Consider the following 26,677-nt stretch of genomic DNA (forward strand, 5'->3'; position numbering starts at 1 on the left):
ATCGCAGAACTGTGCAGCTCGTGAATTTCACGATGCCACTGAAGCTCTAACCACACCTTTGCGAGGTGAAAATTATTCAAGAATACGGTAGTGAACAACTTGTGACAAGTAATTCACACTTGATAAATTGTACAGCAATGACGTGGATCACTATAGTGACTATCCGTAAGATATACAGGTTACGATCAACACTTTTCTGAATCAGTAATGGAATGCTCGCTAACTGCCCCCAAGTGTCTTCCGATTTATTCGTTGGCTTCACCGACTCGAAACCAACTTCGAGTGAAAGACAGGCTGCAGCTTATTCTAGAAGTTACACCGAACAAAATTCCCAACGAGGCAGGTTTAAATTTCAGCGCGGGAGGGGGGGGGGGCATAAAAAAGGCACATCGCCCATTTGCTCGCCTCACACGCGTCCTGACCGATGAGCCCATTGGTCCAGACGACATTTGTCACACTCGGAAAGTTTTGCCCAGTACTACCACGAATGTGGTTAAAGCAAAACGACTTTTTTGCACATATATACGTGGATAATACAGGTAGTAGATTTATCTTGTAGTTGAAATGAGTACCTGTAACAATCCAAATTTAATATATAAAAAAATCGGTAAAATTTCGAGTTTACTTTTTACTAACACACACAGACACACCTCAATGAAAATTAAACTTGAAATTTTTTTTTCTTATTGCTCATCCACTGCAGCAGAAATTTAAATCGGATGCCTTTGTGTAATAAATTAAACTAGTGTTAAAATTTTCATTTGGACCATGTTTTCATTAATTAGTTAACATGTATGTAAAAGTCCATTGCAAAATAATAATATAAGTGCTCAAATTATAATTAACCCTGTACTTGCTGCTGTAAACATATACTGACGTAATCAGTGTCGCCCTAAACAATGATCAAATGGTAGATAAATAAATGTTACAGGTGAGAGACTGACAGATGAAGAGTGTGAGTCCATCCTGAAGGAGTGCCTGGACCCTGAGGATGAGGACGGTTTTGTTCCCTATGCTCGTATGTATACATCGCAAAGTTATTTGTGTAAAGCAGTCTTCATTCCAGTTTTTCTTTTTTTAAGTTTTTAGAGAGCATAGTTTTAGCTATTCTGTGGATACACAACTGGGCACATATATGAACCAATTGCTCATAGCTCCATATAGTCCTGAAAATTTGTGCTTGTGAATTTTTAATAGCTGTGAAAATACTTGTAGAATTTAAAACTAAAAATGTGGGCACATGCAGTTGGTAATAGGAGGGAGTTGAGCTATTCATGCATCTGTTACGTATTGCATGCTACCCTCATTTTCATTTAAAATTCTACAAGTAGGCCTATTTTCATATGTATGAAAAATTCACAAGCACATATTTTCAAGATCGTCGGTATGGGGTCAGGAGAAATTATGTTGAACTGACAAATCAAGCATTTAGTTTGAAATCAATTGCAAAATTTGAACCAAGCATAGATGGTAAAGTGACTTAATAAATAATAGTTTAACATACTGAATTGAGAGCCACACTCCATTACACGAATAGTTCAGATCTATGCTCTTTCTTGCCCTCTCCAAATTTTACTGCAGGTATTTTTGGTTCCTCATAGGACTCGTGGATACCATAAATACTCTTAGTGCTTTTTTATTCTTCGAACCACTTTTCTTCATTAATAACATGAATGCAAAGTTTTCTCCATATTCTTTTCTTAGTAAGTAAGCTGAGATGATTATGAATGCATTTAATTTTGCATTTAATTTATCCCTTAGTTTCTAAATGTGTGTGGTTTTTTTGTTATGAAGTAAGAGACATAAAAATGGAAATCATAGACTTTCAGAAAAGAACAGCAGCCAATATAAATAAGCTATATTGTGTGTTTCATAATGGAGGCAGACTTTTGAAGTAAGTAATTAGACCACTTACTTTTGTTTGTAATAATTTGATCTCAAAATTTGATTTTGGTTTCACATGTTAGTTGCACAACAGACTTGCTCAAGGCCAGAGTCAGGTACATTAAACAAGGCTTAAGATTGTCACGAATCTCATAAAAATTTTGTTTGCTGACACAAAAGGGAATCGTTTCGAGTAGAGTAATGAAAGGTCTTGAAATATTAGCTATAAATGATGGAGCTGAACTCTCTAGAATAAAATAAATTATTGTGATCCAATTTAAACATATTTCATGATAATGGCATCGGTTCAGAGTTTACTCGTGCATTTTGCAGTCTACACAATTATACCCAAATATTGATATAGAAATATCTTTAAGATCGTTTTGACTGACAGGATACACTTCCATATTAAAAAATTAATGCTGTTGTAACATTTTGTTTACCCTAGGTGGCTGTTTTTATTTTCAGTACGCACACAAGCAACCTGTTGAAACAGCACACAAATTTTGGCACTGATGGCACAGTAGTAGGCAGGAAAATATAATGCATTACTTAGACAGAAAACAGCATGTAACCTAACATTAGCACTGCTCATGTAAAATATTTATGTACTTTTCACAATACCTTACAAATTTTGATCTAAGTTGAACAGTAATCCCCCCCCCTGCGGAGGCATTAGACACCATCACACTATTTACTAACACCACCGACACAATGATTGTCGTATACTCTAGGAATAATTCTTGATGGGTAGAACCACGTCAACTGTCCTGCAAGATGACATCTTTCTTGTTAGAGTCATTTCAAGTAACAGATGGAATATAAGGCTGGTGTAACAAATGACATATTGTCTGAATTGGTGATAAATGCAAGATAATATGCATGAGTAGAAAAGATTTGAGCACAGTGCTCATGATCTGCCATTGGGTCAGTTTCGATTGGATATTTAAAACCAACCATATGTGGGGAATTGGGGAAGGGTTAGCACATCTGCAAAGGGGGTGTAGTAGTATAAAACTTGTGGGAATTGTTCGTGGGTAACATTCACCTATTAATGAGACTGGAGGGGGAGATGGTGGTAGGAATTCAGATATTTGCTTGTAACTAGCAAGTTTCATGTGGGAAAAACATAAAAACAGGATGAGAGGGATTAAAATACACATGGGACAGTATAGAAATGATTTATACAGTAACCCATTTGAATAGAACTGGGGCAGGGGGAGACAGATGTATGAGGCGTGTTCCACCACGCTTAATACAATAGCCTGTTGAGTATCATTATTTATGTGCAGATTAAATACTGACTTTCATAATGTACATAATCAGTAAAACACACATGAGCGTGCATGCTCGCAACCCCCCCACCCCCACCCCCTCCCACACACATACATTCACAGAGAAAGAGAAGGGTGGATGTTTTGTAATATACATTTGCGTGTGAGATTTTGAATTTAGACTACCATTCCAGGAAACTTTTATCACATTTATGGTGTGTAAGATTCTGCGAGGAAAGTACTCTGACTCTCAACAGAATTATTTTTGATCACTACAACAGATTTTTCTTATGTTTAAAAAAACAATGTAGTTCCATATTAGATATGCAAATCTAGCAAAATTTATATAGTTTCACAATTAATATGCAAACCAATGTGTGTCCCTCTAAGGCTTTTAGCACAGAGCTGAGGTAAATTCTGGTGTAATTCAGGTAGTGAACTTAATTCATTCAGAAAAGCCCACAATTTCAAAAAAAGAAGAAGAAGAAAATGTTGGCACTTTGAGAGTGACAATGTACTCTGTTGGTTGCTGTTCATTTCTGCCCTTTTCCAACACTTGTGCTCACCTTTACAGAACAGGTGATGCTGCTAATGTATTTCTTGCATGCAAATAATTATAATGTTACATCTGCTCACTGGAGAGCAAGCTGCTTTGTGTCCAGAATCTCATACTGCAACCAAATATTGTCAGACTCCCATGACACTTTGATATGCACATTTCTTTTTCAAAGAAATATCTACCATTGTTCAAGGAGGTGGTGGAAGTGAATGATATAACAAGTAAATGGGGCAAAATTTCGGGAATATACTTGTTGCACATGAAGGAAGAAAATGTGGTTGTGCCAGTATGTTTCTGGAATGGTTCAGGAATTAATTACTAAATAGAACGTCCTCTCCAACACCACTATTCTCATTTATGGTCAGAATAAGCATTCAACTCACTCAGCTCCTAAAAAAGGAGAACTAATTTTTTTACTGTATTAAAATCATAAACAGTTAATTATTTACGGTGTAAAGTCACATGTGCACTGAACAGTGTGGCACGATAAAGTATCGTCGTCATTGGAGTGAGACGTATGTACTTGTAGGTGTAAGGGGGAGGGTACAGATTTATGATACATCGTTATTTGTACCTCCAGGGTTTTAGAAGGCAACTGCGTGAAAACTATGAGATGTAAAGAAAATTGACATGTCAGTGGATAGAGCATTATAAGTGCTCAATATTGGCGTGTGTGTGTGTGTGTGTGTGTGTGTGTGTGTGTGTGTGTGTGTGTGTGTGTGTTTTGAAGATGTACTCTGTCCACTGATACGTGTCTGCTTTCTGTGTGCCATGTAGTTTCTTTACAGTTGTCTTGTGATACCTCAGATGTGGCTCTACTGATGACTGAACCTGTATTTCAAAAATATTTAGTAATTGAAAGTGTTTAGTGTAGGTATGTTATTTATTCTGCATTAGGGATATGCTGCGGTGTCTTCCATTTCACATTTGGGAAATGGAAAATTTTGAAAATGTGTCAAGCTCAATCTTTAGGTCAGTGATGTATCATCGGCTGCATTGGTGGCCGTATTGTCGGCACTCTTTATTCCAGGCTGTAATCTCAGCTTCAGCTGCTACATCTCCTCTTGAGTACGTACCTCATATTAAACTTCATGTTGTAGGGCACCGATAGTTTTGTTTGACATTTCGTGATCGAACTGTGTGAGGTTGACAGAAAATGTGCAATGGGCTAGGAATTTCAGAACAAGTTCTAGTCTTAGTGAGCCAACAAGCCCTGTCCTGTGAATGAGGTCAATGTGGATGCTTTGACAATCCACGTAAGGGTGAGGATGCACAACGTAAAGCAACATATCAGGTTTACTAGCTACAATATACACCCCCTTTGTAGACCTGTAAAACAATGTGTGTCTCATGTTGATGTAACATTTTATCTCCTCTGCATTCGAGGAATTTATCCCTGAGATTTTTGCCCCCTTTTGTCTATGCAACTCATACATTATACGCTGTAGTGTATACCTGCTGTTGGACGGTGTGGGCTTCCACACACATGTACAATGCATCGGTGACCTGTGCAGTGTGACTATTCTGGACACAAATGTCAGCAGGGCACCTAAAGTTTCCGAAAGCCCCAGTTGTGGTGTTTTGTTTAATAACGTTTGTGTGATTGTCCCCTATTTTCAGCATTCATCAAACGGCTGATGTCATAGATGGTCACCTTAGAAGTCCAAAGACTCATTGCATTAAGTGTAACAAAATTTAATGTCCATCGTAAGTACTGTGCTCGTATGTGATTATTATGTTTGTTTTACTGTCTTTCATGTTTCTGTGTTGGCTGTGTTATGTGGAGCCTAAGTGTGTTTTTATTTTTTTATCTCTTGTTGTCATACTGCTTTAAAATTTTTTCAGTGTGCCGGAGAAATGGGATAACACATCTTGCATGCATTATTTTTTACATAATTTTCTCACAACTTCCTTGACATTAAAAAATTATCTGCTCTTCTCTTTTTAAAAAAGGATTATATGTTGAACTGACAATGCCACAACTTGTCTATAGTTAACAACATTTCACAAAATTCTTTGAGATTTAATTGTTGTTTTTATGAGTGTATATGTTGTAAATAAGGAACTAAAACTATCTGAAATTTGATTTTGTCAAAAAATTTCTATAAATGTTTTCCTTTTTAAGAAATGGCACATTACAAATTAACATACAAGACACAGACATGTATAGCGAAGTGTACACAGATACAAACTAATGCAGTCAAAAGATAGTGCTTTCTATATGTCAGCTTATGATCTTTAATGCTAGCAAGCTTGTGTCAAATAATACATTTTATTTATATCTACCTAAATATATGTAAATATTAAATTCAATAGAGATCTCAAAACACTAAGTTTACTCATCTAAATCTTAAATGGCATGCACAGTAAAATGAATGGAACACTCTCTGATTTAAAAGATAAATTATTGTTAAATGTGTAGGAGAATTCTTTTGGGGAAGGTCTCAACCAATTGTAAAACCCGTGTTTGGAAATGGAGATATCAGAACAGAATACAGTCTCTCTGTAGACAATGTTGAAAGTGTTTATTTGTCTCCACTAGACACAATGAATGTGACAACTCGTACTGCAGAAAGTGCAAGACAACATTTTGGGTATTGTAGTAATTTACTGTATTACTTAACAGAGAAAAGTGGCTGTTGAAAACTAGGTCTGTACGGATAGTAATTTCCACCTCTGTATTCTGCGAAAGCCATTTGACTGTGGAGTCTTCGAGCAATATGCCCATCCTTTGAGCACAGCCCACAGGCAGACATCTTGCAGGAACATATTTTGGAAGAGAAGTGTTCATAATCCAACAAAAGTGACCTCACTTCACTTCCAAAACCAATTAGGCATTGTACCCATCTTCAGGTAGTGGAATGTTATTTAATGTATCTTATTGTTATCAAATGTTATCTTAAAATAAGAAAAAGTTGAAGTTCTTTGTGATGTGCATAAATATATCTATTTATCAAGCTATCATGCTACTCCTTTGTAGAGAAATCAGAGTTTATTTAAATAAATGTCAGGCTCAATGGTCTACCATTAAAATGTACGCATGGAAACTGAGAAATTATGAGATCAAATCTCAGTAAGACCACGAAAATTTTGACTGGCTTCACCTCTCAATGATGATGTGCGGAGTCACCAGAAATGACATGTGGTCTGGATTCCATATTAAACTGAGGTCCCCTTTTCCCAGTCATATAACTGGGGGGAAGATTAGGGACATACGTCACCAAAGTGCCATCCAATTGAATGACTTCACCTGATGACTGATTATTATCTTTAAAATAACTATGTATGGGAGCAGCATCTAAAATCATTGTCAGTCTCTGTTATTCTAAATAAAATAGCCCCATACACAATTAATGCTTCAAATTTTTTTCTAATGATTTGAAATATTAACTGAATCATTTTTGCAAGATATGCAATGGATATAAAAAAGTAAATTGACACTGAAAGTTAATGTATTTTAAAGTAAAAATACACTGAAATGTATACTAGGTGTCTGCTGCTGGTTAGCCTTTCAGTAGATTATAAAATGTTTAATTTCATTCTGATATCTCCATTCTCATTCCTCGTGTTTTTGGAAGTTTGGAATATCCCAAAATAGAAATTGAACAGAACACGAGATATTAAATAAGACAACAAATAAAACTTAAGTTTATTGTACACTATAGCACAGTACTCCATATGCAAAGAGCCCAGGTCGGTGAACAAAAACTGATGAATGAAAGGCAGCTGAAGGCATGTCACAGTTTTATGCATGTTAAGTTATCAGTGTATTCCTTCATGGTAATAGTATATTAAAAACATGGAGACATATCAGTTCCTATGCCAAATGAATCATAGATCTTGTCACACTCAGCACACTTGAGGTAAATATGAATACATCGCAAGTGTATTATATTTTTAGTTGTGAACTGAAGTGTGATCACAGTACTGGCTGTGTCATGTGGTACATAACAGAATTACAGCCAGACAATTCATACACTAAAAGTTTAAATTACAATGTTGAAAATAAAACCCATTATAATGTCCTTCATACAATTAACTGTGATTTATAGGATCTGACACCAGCACATTTTCAAGAGGCAGCAATGTTTCTTATATGAGCTTTTCAGTGTTTAGCTGTAAACGATAAACAGTTGAGATACCGATACTTAATTGTCCAGTCATTAAAACTGCAGCTTACAAGCACTGCAGCATTTCAGTGCCAGTTATAGGCGTTAAGCTGGGCTCTGGAGAGTCCATTTTCAACCAGACTTAAACCTTTGTTTTCCTTTCTCCCATACTTGTGCCATCACAGAAGCTGATGTGTCAGCAGGGACACTGTCCTGGGGCAAAAACACTTTTTTTTTCTTTTCTAATCATGATCACTTCTGCTGTGGTGCTATTAAATTATGTAGTAAGAGCCAGTCACTATTCTGCAGTTTTAAAAATAATAAAACACCACAGAAGGAAGTGAAGGACCTTATACATTGCAATGCAACACACCCCAAATTTGAGTCACATTCTCGATTGAGGCGATGTGTATTAATACTGTGAGATTTAATATAGGACTGTTGAAGTAATACATGGAGACAAATTGAAGTGGGAAGTTGGCCAGAATGCACATAAAACATTTATCTTGTTGTTTCTATATAAGCTTAATCGCATAAAATCAGTCACTTGACATCTCAAAGCTAAGTCATTTCACATGGTTATCTACAAAACAGAAAGAGGTAGATCATATTCCAAGTGCACTTAAAGTGTGTGACGGAGGAACTACAGAGTAGGGTCTGTCGCGTACACTGTATGTAACGTGTGGATGGGGCCAGTGAGGACCAGTTGATCAGTTTTGGCCTAGAAGGAATACACAGAATGAAGTAGGTGGTGTGACTGGCAGATTTTTGACTGTGCTGTTTGTTTCAGTAGTTGAAACTGTCACATTATTCTACAGATGACTGAAAGATTGGGCTGTCCTGAGTATATCAGAACTTGAGGTAGAAAATGCTATGCTGCAGCATCACTAGTCTCTTATTGGTTTGTTTTGGAATGAATATTCAAAAGGAAGTGTGTCATACAGATATCTATAGCAGAATTACGTTTATGAGATGTTTACTCACACAGATTTGTAAGTTACAGTGAAGTAACGGGAAGCCTGTGCCAAGTGGGTAGACATAACAGTGCTGTGCCACAAGGTGGTCACTGTACATGCCGGGCAGTAGGACTTTGCAAAAAGTAGTGTCACTGAGTAGACTGCCTTGTTCAACTGATGTTTTAAATTAGATAGAAATGGCTCCTCAGTTGACTTGATGCACACTGGGAATAGAGATACTGAGCAACTTATCTCTCTTGTTTATCATCGTACTGAAAATGTATTCTATGAGACCAGTTTTTGCAGCTATTTGACTATAGTTAGATGCTTGATATGTAAAATGTTAAAGAGTAATTAAGCTTAGCTGACTTACAAAATCCATGAATTTGAATCATATTCAGAATGTGTGTAATTACCTGCAAACGTGTTCCAAATATGAGAGAAGAAATCTGACAGACCTACAAGAATGGTCAAGTGTCGATATCTCCTACATCACTTGTGCAGATGGTATCACAGTAATTTGGGCCTGCTGGAGGTGACTGATTTTATGTCCACTGAGACACTATCTCTCCAAATACAATTAGAATTCCAGCCAAGTAATGAAGCAAGGTATTTGAACAACACACTAGGCATACCTTTACTCACACACAGAGTTACAGTGGAACTGTAGTTCAAAGTGGGATAAGAACCACCGTACACCTAGTATTTTACACACACACACACACACACACACACACACACACACACACACACCACCACCACCACCACCACCACCACCACCACCAAGGTTAGCCAAAGGCGAAAGGAAAGTTATGCTACTTGGGGGAGGAGGAACCTGTCAATATCCAGTTATTAAACCGAGAAATTTTAATCATTAAATTGATACTCCAATAAACCCACCAATACATCTGACATTTATAACGTTCTTTAGATGATAAGAGAAAATCAGTGGAAATTGAACAGTGACGTGAGTAAAGGCAACCACTCACCATGCTTAGGTATTGGACTGTAGATAGTCACATAGAGAAGATAAAGGACACTGTAGGTCACCTGTCGAATCTACAGTCTTCCTCATAGCAGAGCTACAGTCTCCCAGTTGTGGCGCCCAACTGAGGTCATTCACTATCTCGGTTGTAATGGGCAGAACTGGAGTGATGCCTGTGGCTTCTCCAAGACTCCTGCCATCTTTAACAGCCACCAGCCACTTAGAACTGTGCGGATGGGTGTTATCCTCTATCGTATCCTTGCCCTTTGCCTATGCCTATGCTTAATCCCATTCCATTTCTAGTCCTCACCCTTACTTCCCCTCCTGGTCACATTTCTGTCTGACCTCGTTTCTGTGCCTGTGTATCCCTCTCCACACTACCCTCTTTATTCTCACACCTGTGCACAAGCAGTTACCCTGGCAGGCAACTGCACACACTGTATTTACCTTCCTTATCAACATTTACCCTTCCACACTACTGAAGATGACTCGCTTTATTCATACCGCCGCACTAAGCAACGTATCTCCTGTATACTTTCGTTATGTGTATGTATTTGGAGGGGGAATGATGACAGTGCAGGAGTTGGAGACCCACTGAAAAGCTGAGCTACGATTTTTAGGCTTTCATTTACATGTGAGCCACTGCTTGACACCTCTTCTGAATGGTTGTCTACTCATCCCACTGTTAACACTCGTATGATACAGTGGTGTACTGTAAATTTATTTGTCTTGAACAGAACATAAAAAGTAACTGGTTTCAGTTGTCAAACTACCATTCTCAAGTCCACAAAAGTAGAAGGAAATGGCTAAAGGTCAGGTTTGGTGAAAGCTTGATACATAAAAAATGATAATTAAATCAAGAAATCTGTTTAAACATTAAGGCAGGATAGATATCTCCTGACGCAACTGATGTCAAAAAGTGCATTGTTAGGAGTAACAAATAATGATTGTCGGAGGTACTGAAAATGTGCCCAATGCGCTAATATGGTGATAGCACAATGGTTAGGCTCAGGGTGGCTGTGTTATTATGCTGCTAGTGCAAATGGGCAAATTGCTGTTTGCAGTGTACCCTTACTCACAAAAATCTACTTTATGACACCAGTTGAATCAGGAGCTATACTGTATCACTGTGACTTAGCTTTTAAATGGAATTTTTAAATCTGTTTTGTTATGGATTGATCTTTCACTAGTATGATTTCCCTAACTGATAACCTTTTCCCTTTACTTTTTGTAGATCTGAAGATTGTTGTCCAGGAACTGTAACTGTCTAACTGCTTCTTTATATTGTGCTGGAGATGAGTAAATTTATAGTGGGCTATTATTGACTGCATATCTCCGTAACCGGCAGTGCCCAGTCTTGCAAAGAGAGCGTATTTTGTGTCGCTGTGTTTATATGGTGTAACTGACCTGATTCAGACAAGTGTCCAGATGGTTTTCACCAGCAGATTCTAATATCTCTCCCCAATGTGTGCTCCTGCAGCTTTCCTGAAGCGCCTCATCGCAGGACCACCAGAGGAGAAGCCGGCCGAGGCCAAGTAGATCACAGGCGGCGCACACGTAGCGGGCCCGGCGAGCTCCATGCGACACCCTCCAGCACCCACTGCACCAGCGATGGCTACAGAAACGGCGGTGCTCGCCCGACTCGGCCGGGTGTCCTCTGCGCCGGGAGTGCCGACCGGCCCGGGCGGAGGCGACGGGACAGCAAATCCGGAGGAAACTGCCAAAGAAGTGTGGACTAGAAGTCGACAAAAGTGACCGTCGTACAACAGATAAACTGTCGAGTCAAATAAACTGGTGTGGTCCTGCTCTTTTTTTTTTTTTTTTGTACATCACTGCCTTCAAAATTATTGCTCTTTTGCCGGAAAACAAACTGTAATCTGGAACACAGGATAAGGAAAATTGCAATAAAGTATGAAATAACAGCTGTCTCTTGTATGTGCATGTGTTTGTCTTTCTGTGTATTTTTTCTGTATCGAAACGTACAAATTCCCGTAAATTTAAATTTCTAAAAGACATTAAAGAATAAAAATCTTATGGAAGCATTTTGACTGGACATTTTTAAACACCTAAATGTAAACAGAAATAAGCAATCAGACACTGGGATTCTACCATCATAATGGCATGTCCCGAATGTAAAATTGCAAAGTGGGAGATTCTGATTGATTTGTAGATAATTCCTGCACCACTTTTATCTTTCTGTGGTGTGTTGTCAATGGAGATTGTGATTGAGCAATTGCCTTATCTTAGATTACCATTTCACTGTGCAGTAAGTGGTTTTGTCTAGCCTGTGGCACTGTCAAATGCTTTCTTGATTGTGATGTAAGACAATAAAAGAAGTCAATCAATTTTCTTTTACCTGACAGAAATATCATCTCAGAGCAAAAAACAAGTGCCATCTTCACAGTGTAGAAATGTGTTTGTTATATCTGCATAACAACTTCAAATTTAGCGATACACGACAGGTGTTTGCAATTATGAATATAAACAACCATCAGCTGTATAAGATAACGACAACGAAAATGTGTGTCAGACTGGGACTTGAACCCAGGTTTCCCACTTCGCACAAGTGGTCACCTTAACTGCTTTGGCTATCTGTGCACGATTCACAGCCAGATCCTAACTTCCATATGTCGTCATTCCTGCATCCCAACCTGTACTCATACACACATCGCGTGATTCCTGTACAGGGAGGACATTTAAATTGAAAGTTGCTGTCTAGTACTGGCAGATAAATACGATATTGCAGTGCCCGTGTTAAGGACAATTAAATATTCCTTTGGAGATGCACACATGTCCAAAAGAACATTGGATCGTCCTTAACACGCACTGCAATATCGTATCAAATTTAGCTTGTCAATACATTTATTCATTATTTGAAGATCAGTGTTCTGCATTAATATTAGTACCAGTACTCTGAATATGATGCATCATAAATACTTTTTGTTGTGACACAAGAGCATTCCCACAGTCATCATTTCTAACCTAATAATGCCCTGGTGTATTATATTTTTCAAATCTGTTTTCTCACAGACTCCTTACTGTAATAACTTTTTGTGCTCTTGTGTACAGTTCTGTATTTTTAATCCTCAAAAATGTTGTGTGTTCTGTAAATGACAGTAGGCTGTAGATGCTATCAAAAAATCAAGTAGAAGAATTTTTTTTATTATACTGATTGTAATGTATTTCACATTTATAGCATCAACATGCAAAACAAACTTTTTTTTTAATTACCAGTTTTTGCTGGGAAGTGTATCAATCAGTTTGAAAGTTATGGCAAATAGGTGATTTAATCACAATACAGGGGCAGCCATAAATACTTGATTTTACACCAAACATCAGGTGGTGTAAAAACAGAGGAAAAGTTACAGAAGTTGCAAACAAACATATTTCATATTACAGTGGAAAACACCTAACTTACTTTACTAAACTATACAGTTTCTGTAACTTATATAAAGTCTACAATATTTTTATCTTCAAGTGCAAGATTACGTTGATTTTTCTCACCAAACATGTGGTCCCTAATGGCTGTGAGATGTTGACTTTAATGTAAAAAACATTCAAGAAATGAGAGCTGCACAGTGAGGAAATGTGGGGAGTTACTGATAGCGACAGGAAAACAAAGAAACAGATCAGGTAAGAGACTGACAATCACAATTATGTGCAGTTGGAGAGATGTGCAGGAAGGAGAATGGTTGGGAGATGGCCCGAGGAAGTTCTTTGCTGAATTCAACGGATACTGTGACTGTGCCAGCAATTTAACAAAACTGGGTAGAGGACGCTGCAGTATTGTGTAGACACATTAATGTAGCAATTTTAGGTCGGAGATGTTTTTAACTACAGTCATGTAAGAAACCACTAGAGGTCAGGCTCAAACTACCACTTTACGAAATTGCCAGAGAAAGCAATTGTGCAGCAGCCATGACCGAATGCTCTGTTTCGTCCGCTTTGCTTTCGGTGGTGGTGCATTGCTTGTTGTTTTCTTATTTTGAAGTGAATGATGACTGTTCATGTGGTCAGAGTACGACTCTCACAACACCAGAAGGGGCCAGTGATCCTCATGACAATGCTTTTCCTGACGTACTAAACGTGGACGTAGGCAAGGTGGAGGCGTGGCTCATTCCTCCACACCACTGCTCTCCCAAGCACTCCGAGTTCTCAACTGGTTACACTCATGACCAACTGACACATTAGTGTCCACACCATAAGTACAGCTGTGACACTATCTAGAGCAGGTCTGCTCGAGCAATGAATTATGATTGGTACATATCTCGTATTGACCCATGATAGCACTTCTCATTTTATTATGTACAGCATGCAGTTAGGACAGCATGTCTGTCAGATCAACCCCATCCACAGAGTTATTGCAACTGAGGTAATAGCTGGTGTTTGAACATGGAAAGATTCCTTTTTTTTATTTTTGCCATAACTGCACTGTTTTTACACTACAATCATTTGAGTACAACAATTTGATGGTATATCACAAACTACCAGTTTCTGTCATCAACTGACTGTTAAAAAACTGTTAACAGTTATTATCATTATATTTTATTGCAGCATTATAACATGTTAAACATTTATTTGTTTGTTTACATATTTATTCACACTTTGATTGCTGTTCAGAATGACACCGGATATGTCAGCATATTTTTACAGCTACAAAGTAAATTGCAATTTGATCACTCTTAATATTTATACGATTCTGCAATCTTAAACACAATGCACAATAACTTTACATGTAATATACAACTTTTAATCAATAATAAGTAATAGAATTGGATGTGAAATCAAAATTAAGTAATTAGTCAAATTGTAGAAACACGTATAAAAATAAACAGTACATGGAACATACACAAACAGTACTTTATTATTAATTTAAACTTTGGAGGCACTCAATTTCACTTTCTGCTGAAATGCTTAAGCACTGATCAAATAAGAAAATAATGTATGCAGTGCTCATTGACACAGTACAAAGCACATTTTTCGGGATCTTGCTATTTTCAAGTTTCTTTGGACTAGCCTCAAAATGTTCCTGTACACTACAAACATACTGTGTGCAAGTACCCTCTTAATTTTGTGTCGGAAGATTGTTAGTGCTTTTACATTTTTAAACTGTGTATTAGGCTGTTCAACAACAAGCACACAGCTGTAGGGCGATCTTTATCAGCCAATTTAAGTCAGGAACTGTTTATGTGGTAACTATCTTTGACTCTGTGCTGTAACTGTACAGTTCTTTGTATAGCATCCGGGCACTGTTTGCTTTGAGATACACAATTGATTCATATACATAATAGAGCAGATTCCCCAAATTTTGAATTATTTGAATTTAATTTTAAAGGACTGCCTTTGTGATAACCTTCCATTTCTGCAGCTTGCTTGTATGCACATTTGCCGTCCTACTGCGCATTATTATACAGAACAGTAAATGTGGATGAATTAGTCAGTAATACATCTTTAATACTGCGTCCACATCAACTGTGGTGGACATTTTCTTTGTTAAAAATACATTATTTCTTATTTTTGAACAGGTCTTTTCTACATGATTTCCCAACCCATAAATGTTTATTGCCAATCCAAGGAACACATTACTCTCAGCTTCTGTTATTAATGTGTCCCTAAGTCTTACATTTACTTTCCCCTCATGTGTTGTTCTCATTGTAAGTATCCATATGTAGGCTGTTTTCTTTTCTTAATAAATAGTTTGTTTTCACTTAAATATTCATTTGCCTTTTCTACTCTGTTGCTGTATCATCTGCATATATGATTAAGTTTTGTTTTACTCTGTGGGATGTCTTCTGCATACATGATTACATTTACTGATGTTGCCACACCATTCGTATACAGCACAAGCAGTAAATGGACTGAGTATTGAATCTTGTACTACTGCATAGTTACCACATGAAAATCAGAGTAAAAATTTTACACCATATCATTTACCTTGTGTCTTAATCTACTCTTTATTCTCTGTTTTCTATAAAAAGTTTTATTAGTCTGGCTGCATTCCCCTGATACCAATTTTTTTTATAGTGGGGGGGTGGGGTGTAATCATTAGTGGTCCACAGTTCCCAGGATCCCCAATCATCACCTTTATAAGAGGGTACCACTTAATTCTTTTCAGACATTTGGGAACAGACCCTTCTCCATTTACGAGGAATGTCAGGGGCTTTACTAGATACTGTAGGCAGTGTTTCATTTCTCTACCAGAGATGCCATTTGTGTCTCTGCATGTTTGTTTTTCCAGTGATATGATTATATTTGTAACTTCTGGTGAAGTTTTACTCTTTTTAGCCAGTGATTCATTGTATTTCATTAGTTTCTAAACTTCATTTGTATAATAGTGATTAAAAGTGAAAAATACTACACATGGCTCAGGTCTCTTCCTTGCGCACTAAGTACTACATTCTGACTTCCTGTACTACCTCATTTATTCTTATTTGCATTTGTGTGTGACCAAAGTGTCCTAGAAATATTTGAGGAGGTTGCAAATCGATGTTGATAATATCTGAATTCTGCTTCCCTTTTTATATGACTATTATTTCATGTAGTGTCTGTGCAGCCCATAACCTGCTTGCCTTGTACACTTTGCTAACTTTTATGGAAATCTTTAAAATCTTCTCTAACATTTATGATCTCCATTTTTTGCTATGTGTGATGTTTATGCTCCTGCATACCTCTGAACAAGCTACATTTGTGCGGTGATCTAAGATTGAAATGACATTTTTCCTCCTTTCTTCCACATCATTGTTACATACAGCCTTCCAGTCTTCTGATCTAAGTAACATTTCCAATATATTTCCAGAATTGTCAGCCTTCACTGTACAACTACATTTTAAATTTCTTTTTGTGTAGCTCAATTAAGTGGTTATATTGATATGAAATGACTGTTAATTATGCATATTTTCAGTTCATTTAAAAACATGTTTGTAAAAACATGACCTACAATTGTGTATTATGATACAGTACTCCATTGTACTATTTACATGCAGCTTCATGTAAGAGTTTACAACACCACGAAAATATTGTGTACAACTGCTCTCTCTGAGTGTATTTATATTTAGGCCATCAGCTACTATTAAGTACAAGAATTCTTTAATAATTTGTCAAGTAATGCGATAAGTTCTCGCTATCTGGGGAGGGTGATTCCATCAGTCTGCTGATTTTATTATCTGACTATCATTTCTTTGACAAATGTTTTATTTATATTCGATTGAGGATGTTGGGTTGTTCACTAACCCCGATCTGGATTTTGCATGAACTGATTTTGTATACCTGAGGATGCAACTATAAGCTGTGAAACAGGCCATTTCAATAAAGGATCATTTAACAGCTGTTGTGATTCCTCATTTATCAACACTAAGTTCAATTTGGAAATCTTTAACCCTAGAGCTCACAAAGCAATATATCCCTAACACTACATAAAATTTGTTTGGATAGCTGCTGGTTGAAAACACATTCCTCTACAGTTTGCAATTGTCCTGTTATCCACATATAATGCTTTCCCACCACTTACGTTCAGTTCTACAGAAATATGACACTGCAAACTGTGCATTTCATACGCAGTTAGTCATTATGAAAATATTTGTTACCCCAGCAGCAAATACAACTTCTGTCTTCTATGCCATTTGTGAAGCACACTGAACATTTTGATAAAATATTCAAATTTAGTTTCATTTTCTTTCTTTGCTGTTTGACGTAAACATTCCTGGTCTTTCAGCTGTGCCATATTCCTGTTCCTCAGAATCCTTCCATCTACCATTCTTGCTGCTACAGCTTATTGTGGTGGCTTCTGTTTCTTCTTACCTGCAGTTAAGAAGTCCTTCAGATGCGGAAAATGCAGCTGTCTGTTGCTGACACTGTGGGTCTGCCGCTAGGGCTTCCACATCTGTCTGTAATGCCAAGGTGGTGGAAGTGGACATACTGCTGCTAGTGAAGCTGGTGTTTTTGTTGCTGTTACTGTCACTGACCAAGCTGTTATTTTTGTTACTGGTAGTGCTAGAGTTTCTGCTGCTGCTACTCCCACACAGTGAATCACAGTGTTTTGTTTCTCTGTACTTACAGTCATTTTCTCTATCTTTTGGCATATAAAATTTGTCGCCATAATTCAGGTGCATTACCTGTGGGGTGTGCGGGTTTCTACTCTGTCTTTGAAAAATCTTTCCAAACATTTTTCCTTGACTATCTGTTAAAAACAAAATATTGTATTCGTTTATTTTTGTTTGTATGGTTTTGTTAGCATAATTTTTCACATTTGATCCATTATAACATGTACCAATTGGTTTGCATTAGTTTTTACTATTTTTGTTTTTATCTCTCTCTGTTACACACCTTGTTTCATTTTTGTATCGATATGATCAGTTTAAAGATTTGTTTTATCTCTGAACCATTAGCTTCACTCATGTAAGAAACCTGAAACTTTTTGGTCACAAATTGACTGTTATTCACATACTATGACATTCTTCTTATGTTGAATCTATTTTTATGTTATTTTATATAGTGTGCCCATTATTCATGGGAACTGGTTTATTTTACAAATAATTAGACTCTTGTTTTCCTGTTTCTTTTCTAAGTTCTGCCATATTACTACACAGGTTTTTAATTGTGACGAGACAGGTCTATTCTGTAAAAAAAATGCCAAAACGTATTTTTAGAGCAGAGGAGAATGGATTGCCCCGTCACAAACCAATGAAAGACTCTGCTATTTTGCACCAATGCAAGCAGTGATTTAAAATTCAAACCAATGCTTCTTTACCGTTCAGGAACTCCACGAGGCTTCAAGAATTGTAATATCCAGAAGAGCAGGTTAAATGAGATGTGGAGGTCTAACAACAAGGCTTTGGTGACGTGTGATTTTTTAATGATTGGATTAATGAAGTCCTTTTGTGAAAAAATATTTGCTTGAGAAGAATCGGCCATTCCATGTCTTGATTGTTACGGGCAACGATCCTGCCCAGTCTCCACACCCACAAGACCGCCTCCTTGAAGAACTGGAATTCATCAAGATCCAATTTCTGCCACACCTTTACTCCAGCATATGGACCAGCTGATCATTTCTAACTTTAAGAAGCTCTACACTAAAACACTTTGCAAGAATTGCTTTGAGTTGACTGAAGAAGCTACCAATGCCACTCTTAGAGAGGTTTGAAAATGTCACTTCGTCAATGTTGCCTCGTCAAGATGATCAAAAGGGCAAAGGAAGGGGTTACCAAGAGAACTCTCACTTCTACTTTCAAGAAGCTTTGGCCGGAGTGCGTTACTGAATGTGACTCTGAGGCATTTGAGTCAGTACCTGTGGAGCCTGTAGTCAACGATATTGTGCTTTTGGCCAAGAGTGTGGGACTAGAAGTGGATAACAATGATATGAATGAGCTTGTAGAAAACAACAGTCAAGAAATAACAACCAAAGAACTCATGGAGTTGCAGTATGTTTCACAGTGGGAAGTTGTGGAGAAGAGTTCTGCAGAGGAGGAGGAGGAGGAGGTAACAACAAAGCAGTAATCTTCTTCTGCAATAAGAGAAATGCTGAAAGCATGGGAATGTTGCATCATACTTTGAAAATCACCACCAATAGAACAGTGGCTACACACACTACAAATTTATTTGACGATAGTGCTGTGTCATATTTTCACCAAGTACTGAAGTGTTGGTAGAAACAAGTGACTGCAGATAGCTTCCTGGTAAAAAATAATTAGATATATAGTGACTATACATACAGTTTCACGTACTTTATTAATTTTCTTTTAATAAATGGTGTGAATAAAATAAAACTCCCAGTACTTTTTCTGCAGGGAACGCATTATCATATTTTACATTGATTTATATGGGATAAACTGTAGAAACAATACGACTCGAGAATCATTGCTTAGCATAGAGTACTTCCAAACCAAGCTTCAAACCTTCCTGAACCAAATGGTGAGTGTGATACCCCACTGTAATTAGAGTTCAGTTACTTATTTCCCATTTTTTGTAAATGGATGTCAAGACTGTGTACTTTCACTAACTGCATCTTGACTCATCAAGTTGTTTACAAAGGTAAACAAATGAGGCCACTACAAAGTTACTGCAAGAGTTTTAGTACTCTGGTTGAAATACTATCACAATGAGATTAGTTACTACTTTTTAGTGACTTCTGATTTAGTGATCTCTCCAACAGATGATTTGAACAAACCGATATCTGATGAAATAATATGCAATACCTGTGTAAGCAAATCTTACAGATCTGCTTTTGAATGATATATCATATTTTGTCACTGTGTCTTCTCCTAGGAAGAATTCACTGAATTTCACAACCAATTATCTGCATTTAATATCATATATCTTGCTACTACTGTCATCAAGGAGTTAAATATTGTATACATATCATCTACATCTACACTTTAAAAACTATAGTGGTAGAAGGTGTAAGTATTATTCATTGTACCACACTGTAAGATTTCTTTCCATTTCATTACCATACAGTGTTAAGGAAGAATGACTGTTTAAATACCTCACAGTTCTTAAGGGTTCAATAGATATGGGGATGTAGTATGTTCCTAGATTCCTCACTGGATGCTTGCTCCTGATATTTTGTAAGCAGACTTTTGCAGGATAGTAGACATCTATCTTAGCATCTGCCAGCTCAGATTTTTCACAAACTTATGGCAGTTCATGCTGCCCTTCCTTGTACACATTCAGTATCACCTGCTAATCGTATTTAGTATAGATTCCCAATGTTGAAATTTCCACATATAAGCACATTCTGATTATTTCTATTGTCTTATTAGGACAAAGTTTAAAACATTTCCTGTTGGGTGTCTATAGACTGTCACAGACTGTTATCTTGTACGTTTGGAAGTCTCTTACTGAAGTACAGCACTCAAATAGCTGTTCAGTGTAGTATTTACTCAGGTCTACAGCCTGGAACTACAATTCACTTTTTGTGTACATAGCCACTCCCCCTTTCCCCACAGTATGCCTGCGTTAATGTGATAAGTTGTATCCACATAGGTGCATGTGTTCAATTTCTGACTTCCAAATTATGTTCTTTTACACATAACTCACCCTTAAAAGTATATTCAGAATTATCACGTTTATGTACTGCTGTGAGCAGCTCATCTTTCTCATTTAATGAGCTTCTTATGTTTTGATGGAAAAACCCAAATGTATTGTGATTGTTACCTTCTGCACAGGCCGAGGTGCAGCTTTCTGTTTCTCCATTTATTGTTGCAACTGTACATGCAGTTACGCGGCAGCTCCGTCTTTTAGATTTACCATTAAGACAACCCAGTGAAAATATTGGAAATCACAGGGATCAGACAGGCAATGCTCTTGTTATACCAAACACTCCTTAAAATTAGTTGTGGGCATAATCTCTTACTGGAAACATTCTGATGTAGGCAGTGCCATGTGTAGTGCAAGGGAGAACATGTCACTCACACCTCTATGAGGTTGTCCCATTCTGTTGAGAACTACTGGAGCTCTATGCTTAGACATTTGACAGGACAGTTTCTTCAGAGCCCATTATATCACTCAAAGAGTGACATAATCACATTTCCAGCAATGTGCTAATGTCATCCTCAATTGTGTAATTGAGGTATGCTACAAAATATTCCTGGCACCCTGCATAATTACTGCACAGCCTTCTAGATTGAGATTTTTTCCCAGAGATTCTACATCATAGGTAACCTCAGGAAAGCTGCAATTGGTTTAACAATGCTAGTTACTTAGTATTCTCTAAGCAGCAAGTTCTGTACTAGTTCAGATGTTCCCCTCCAGGCAGAAGAACCTCATTCCTTTTAATCCTCTGACTAATACTAGCCTCAGCTTCCACTTTTACCACTGTCTTGTTGCAGTGTTCCTGAACTCCTTGTGTCGTCTGCACACTTTTGTGCACTGTCTACAGAGCAGTGAAGCCATCGGAGACTTCTAGATTCGAGCTCGCACACTTGCGGAACCTCTTGACCCATCAGGCAGGTTTGACCACAACTCAGTTATTGAACATATTTCTAACCTTACTGCAGCTCTCGGCTGACCAAATACTTGAATTGCTTACGAAACTTCTGGGTTGTACGGTTGCAGTCCACAAAACTTTATTGTTGCTGATGTTTTGCCCAGAGATGCTCAGATATTTTCAGAGGTTCTCCTGATACTGCCGACTAATAGGTTGCATGTCAGCGACAGATATACTGAGCGAGGTGGCGCAGTGGTTAGCACACTGGACTCGCATTTGGGAGGACAACAGTTCAATTCCACGTCCGGCCATCCTGATTTAGGTTTTCCATGATTTCCCTAAATCGCTCCAGGCAAATGCCGGGATGGTTCCTTTGAAAGGGCACGGCCGACTTCCTTCCCCATCCTTCCCTAATCTGATGAGACCAATGACCTCGCTGTTTGGTCTCTTCCCCCAAACAATCCAATCAGGGGCAGATACAAATATAGTGGAACCTCGCCTAATGAGCATCTCCCATATTATGCAATTTGCATAACAAACCAAACAAATTGTAAAGAAAGACTTGCGTAATGAGCAATGTATCGCATAACGGGTGACGATTCAGTGTGACGTCACCAGCCATTTGCGCAGGGAGGGGCTAACGTTCAACAATATGAACACCTTTCATTATTGACAGTGGCATATGAATAATGTATTTAGTACATTCCTCCTACCGGCTTGTGATCATACATTTTTCTAAACTTGTGTTCACACAGCGTTCTTTTTTTTGCGTGAAAATTTTAATAACCTTCATAGAAATGTCCCCGAAGATAAAGCTGCAAGAAGACGACCAAAGAGAAAGAAAATTACCATAGAAAAGAAACGTAAAATCATTGAGAAACATGAATGTGGTGTGAGTGTTGCTGATTTATCACTCACATATAATTGGTCTACATCAACTATTTGCACTATTCTCAAGAACAAGGACAAGATTAAGGAGATAGATGCTTCAAAGGAAGTAACAAGAGTATCTAAACAACAGTTTCCTAATCTGTCAAGAGGTTGCTCCTTATATGGATAAATGAAAAGCAATTGCAAGGTGAGACTATTAATGAGAAAGTCATTTGTGAGAAGGCGAGAATGATATTTGCTGAACTCATTAAGAAGATGCCAGGATCATCAGAGGTCAAAGAAGTGTTTAAGGGAAGCAGTGAGTGCTTTGAGAATTTTAAGAGAAGAACTGGCATCCACAACATTGTAAGGCACGGTGAAGCAGCCAGCTTTGACCAGAGAAGATTCTGCGGGTTATCTGCCACAGCTCATTTTTAATTGTGATGATACAGGTCCGTTCTCGAAAAAAATGCTGAAGCATATCTTTATAACAGCAGAGGAGAATGGATTGCCCAGTCACAAACCAATAAAAGACACTGCTATTTTGTGCCAATGCAAGCAGTGATTTGAAATTTAAACCAGTGCTTGTTTACCATTCAGAACCTCCACAAGCTTTCAAGAAGTGTAAAGTGCAGAAGAACAAGTTAAATGTGATGTCAAGGCCCAACAACTAGGCTTGGGAGAAACAAGATCTTTTTTGTGACTGGGTCAATGAAGTGTTTGGTCCTTCGTTGAGATGAATCTGCCACTGCATGTTTTGCTTGTTATGGGCAACACTCCTGCCCAGTCTCCAGGCCTACAAGACCAACTCCTTGAAGAATTTCATTCCATCAAGATCCAATTTCTGTTTCCCCAACACCACACCTTTACTCCAGCCTATGGACCAGTAGATTATTTCTAACTTTAAGAAGCTCAATACTAAAGCACTTTTCGAGCATTGCTTTGAGTTAACTGAAGCTACCAATGTCACTGTCAGAGGGGTTTGAAAATATCACTTCAACATAGTTGCCAACGTCAAAGATGACTGAAAGGCCACTGGAAGGAGTTAACAAGAGACCTCTCACTTCTACTTGGAAGAAGCTTTGGCCGGAGTGCATTGCTGAATGTGACTCTGAGGCATTTGAATCAGTACCCATGGAGCTGTAGTCCACAAGATTGTGTCTTTGACCAAGAACATGGGACTAGAAGTGGATTTCAATGGGCTTGTGGAAGATCACAAACAAGAAACAACCTCCAGATATATTATGGAATTGCAGGGTATTTCACAGCAGGCAGCTGTGGAGAGGAGTTCAGAGGATAAGGAGGAGGAGGCTGTAACTGCAGAGCAGCAATCTTCTGGTGAATTAGGTAAATGCTGAACGCATGGGAATCGGAGGTATTGTACAATGAAAATCATCGCCACAATAAAGCAATGGCTATGCGCACTACAAATTTGATGGTATGTTATGTTACATTTCGCCAAGTGTTGAAGTGTTAGCAGAAACAAATGTCTATAGACAGCTTCCTAGTAAAAAAGAATTAGTTACGTACCAGGCATAATAAAGGACATAATATAGTATGTATAATCATCTTCGAGTAAATGGTGTGAATAAGACAACACTTTTAGTTCTTTTTCCGCAAGGAATGCCGTATTGTATTTTACATTAATTTATATGGGATAAATTGTTCCACATAACAAGTGTTTTACACTGCCATTAAGATTCTGGAATGAATATGATGTTACACTGTACTTTAAAAAAGGGGTCAATTAATGTAACCTTCCGAGCCCCTTTTTCACGGTATTTGTGTCACTCTCTGACATCTGACCCTCTAGTTAGCAATATTTGGTGGAACTGGGAGCAGCTCTGAAAAAGTGTAATGCAGCTCTGGACAAAATATAAGGAATAATGAAAGTTTTGAGCCACAGCCATACAACCCAGAAATTTGTATGGCAGTTAATGGCTGTAAGTTCAGCTTTGTGTTTTAAGATCGGCTGCTCTTTCTCCAAAATTGTTATTCTGTGACAGGAATGGTAACTATATTGGCATAGGCTACTCATATCTCCACCCAAGTAGGTAGCAACAGTGGCAAACTGAACTGGAAGCGATACGATGACTAGAGAAGAGTCTACTTACAATAGAATTGGAATAACTGTTTTATACTGTACTATAAAAACAATTGACAATGTGTAAAGAAATGTACCACATTGGGTAACATGAATAGAAGTGGTGTTGTTGTGTTCAAAGTGTGGGTACAACAAATCATGCCTAAAAATGAACAAGTAAAATAGCATAGTCAATATTATCCGAGTGTTAATGGAAGAAATCATCACGTAAAAACTAAACTCTGAGAATTGAACAGAGCTAAATAATTTTAAAACAAATAATTAAAATTTTTTTCTAAGAAATTCCACCCAGCAACCAACAGACCAAATCTGGTGTACTGAGCATGCACAGAGCATATAGAGGTTGTGAATAATGGTGGTGAAAGTATATCGTGTGCAATTAGTGTGGACAAAATAGTGAAGCTCCATTAATGCTAGCCGTCAATTAGTTCTGCAGAATCTACAAGCATTGTGAAGTTGCTGATGAAGTTCTCTGCTGCCTTTGTGTCAAAGCTGGCTACTTTGCCGCGCCTGATAATGCTATGGATGCCAGTTCTTCTCTTGAACTTTACGAAGCACCCACGGCTTCCCGTAAACACTTCATTGGCTGCTGAAGATCCTGGTGTCTTCTTAACGAGTTCAGCAAATATCATTCTCGCCTTCTCACAAATGACGTTCTCATTAATAGTCTCACCTTGCAATTGCTTTTCATTTATCCATATAAGGAGCAACCTCTTGACAGATTAGGAAACTGTTGTTTAGATACTCTTGTTACTTGCTTTGAAGCATCTATCTCCTTAATCTTGTGCTTGTTCTTGAGGATAGTGCAAATAGCTGATGTAGACCGATTATATGTGTGTGCCAAATCAGCAATGCTCATATTATGTTTATGTTTTTCAATGATTTTGTGTTTCTTTTCTATGGTCATTTTCTTTCTCTTATGGTCATCATCTTGTGGCTTTATCTTTGGAAACATTTCTATAAAGATTATTAAAATTTGCACACACACACACACACACACACACACACAACACACACACACAACACACACACACACAAAAGAGAACACTGTGTGAACACAAGTTTAGAAAAATGTTTGATCACAAGCTGCACTAAGCTGGTAGCAGAAAGAGCACTACACCCAGATTGCAGTACATACTAAAGACGTTGTTCATATGCCGCAGCTGGCAGTGAAAGGTGTTCATATTATTGAACAATTCACCCACTGCACGTGAATGGCTGGTCACACACACTAAATAATTGTCACTTGTTATGTGAAACATAACATTGCAAAAACATTTTTTTACAATTTGCTTTCCTTGTTACGCGAATTGCACGTTATGGGCGGTGCTGGTTAAGCGAGGTTTGACTGTATTGGCTGAGACATTTAATAACTGTGGATGTCAGAACTATGGTTGCAAAGTGAAGTATAATGTGCTATATCAAAAGATAGCCAAGTTGTTGAGTTATTGAAATTTATTTAATTCATTACATTTTTATGCAATGTACAAAGGCCGTTTTTTTTTTTTTTCAACTTCTGATAGGCTATAAATAAAAGACAAGTTCATAGAAAACTATTATTTTATTACCAAAAGTTTTGTACGCTTATGGTTACTTTTCGACATAATTACCGAAAAGATTGAGACATTTATCGTACCTGTGAACAAGCTTTGCAATACCCTCTTCAAAAAATTTAAATTTTCATCTCCCTTCACTCCCTAATAATTTCTTTTATCTCCTCATACATTTCATCAATTTCTTCATCATCTGCAGAGCTAGTTGGCATATAAACTTGCACTACTGTAGTAGGCGTGGGATTTGTGTCTACCTTGGCCACAATAATGCGTTCACTATGCTGTTTGTAGTAACTTACTCGCACTCCTATTTTTTTATTCATTATTAAACCTACTCCTGCATTACCCCTATTTGATTTTGTATTTATAACCCTGTATTCATCTGACCAAAAGTCTTGTTCCTCCTGCCACCGAACTTCACTAATTCCTACTATATCTAACTTTAACCTATCCATTTCCC

At 37.7% G+C, this 26,677-nt stretch overlaps 1 protein-coding gene across 2 annotated transcripts in view; it reads left to right on the top strand.

The window, feature by feature from the left end:
• LOC124552581 (myosin light chain 1) overlaps positions 1-11,702 on the top strand; it is a 68,168-nt gene extending 56,466 nt beyond the window's left edge. The window contains exons 5-7 of one of the 2 annotated variants that reach the window (XR_006967935.1): positions 932-1,018; positions 5,338-5,424; positions 11,248-11,702. Coding sequence is in view for 1 of the 2 variants with exons in the window: in XM_047126902.1 (XP_046982858.1) it covers positions 932-1,018; positions 11,248-11,306 (146 nt within the window). In the remaining variant the exon portion in view is untranslated. The remainder of the gene's footprint in view (positions 1-931; positions 1,019-5,337; positions 5,425-11,247) is intronic. The other variant, XM_047126902.1, reaches the window with a different exon arrangement.
• Positions 11,703-26,677: the final 14,975 nt, after the last annotated feature.

Source organism: Schistocerca americana, chromosome 10 (genome assembly GCF_021461395.2).
Source record: "Schistocerca americana isolate TAMUIC-IGC-003095 chromosome 10, iqSchAmer2.1, whole genome shotgun sequence".
NCBI lineage: Eukaryota > Metazoa > Arthropoda > Insecta > Orthoptera > Acrididae > Schistocerca > Schistocerca americana.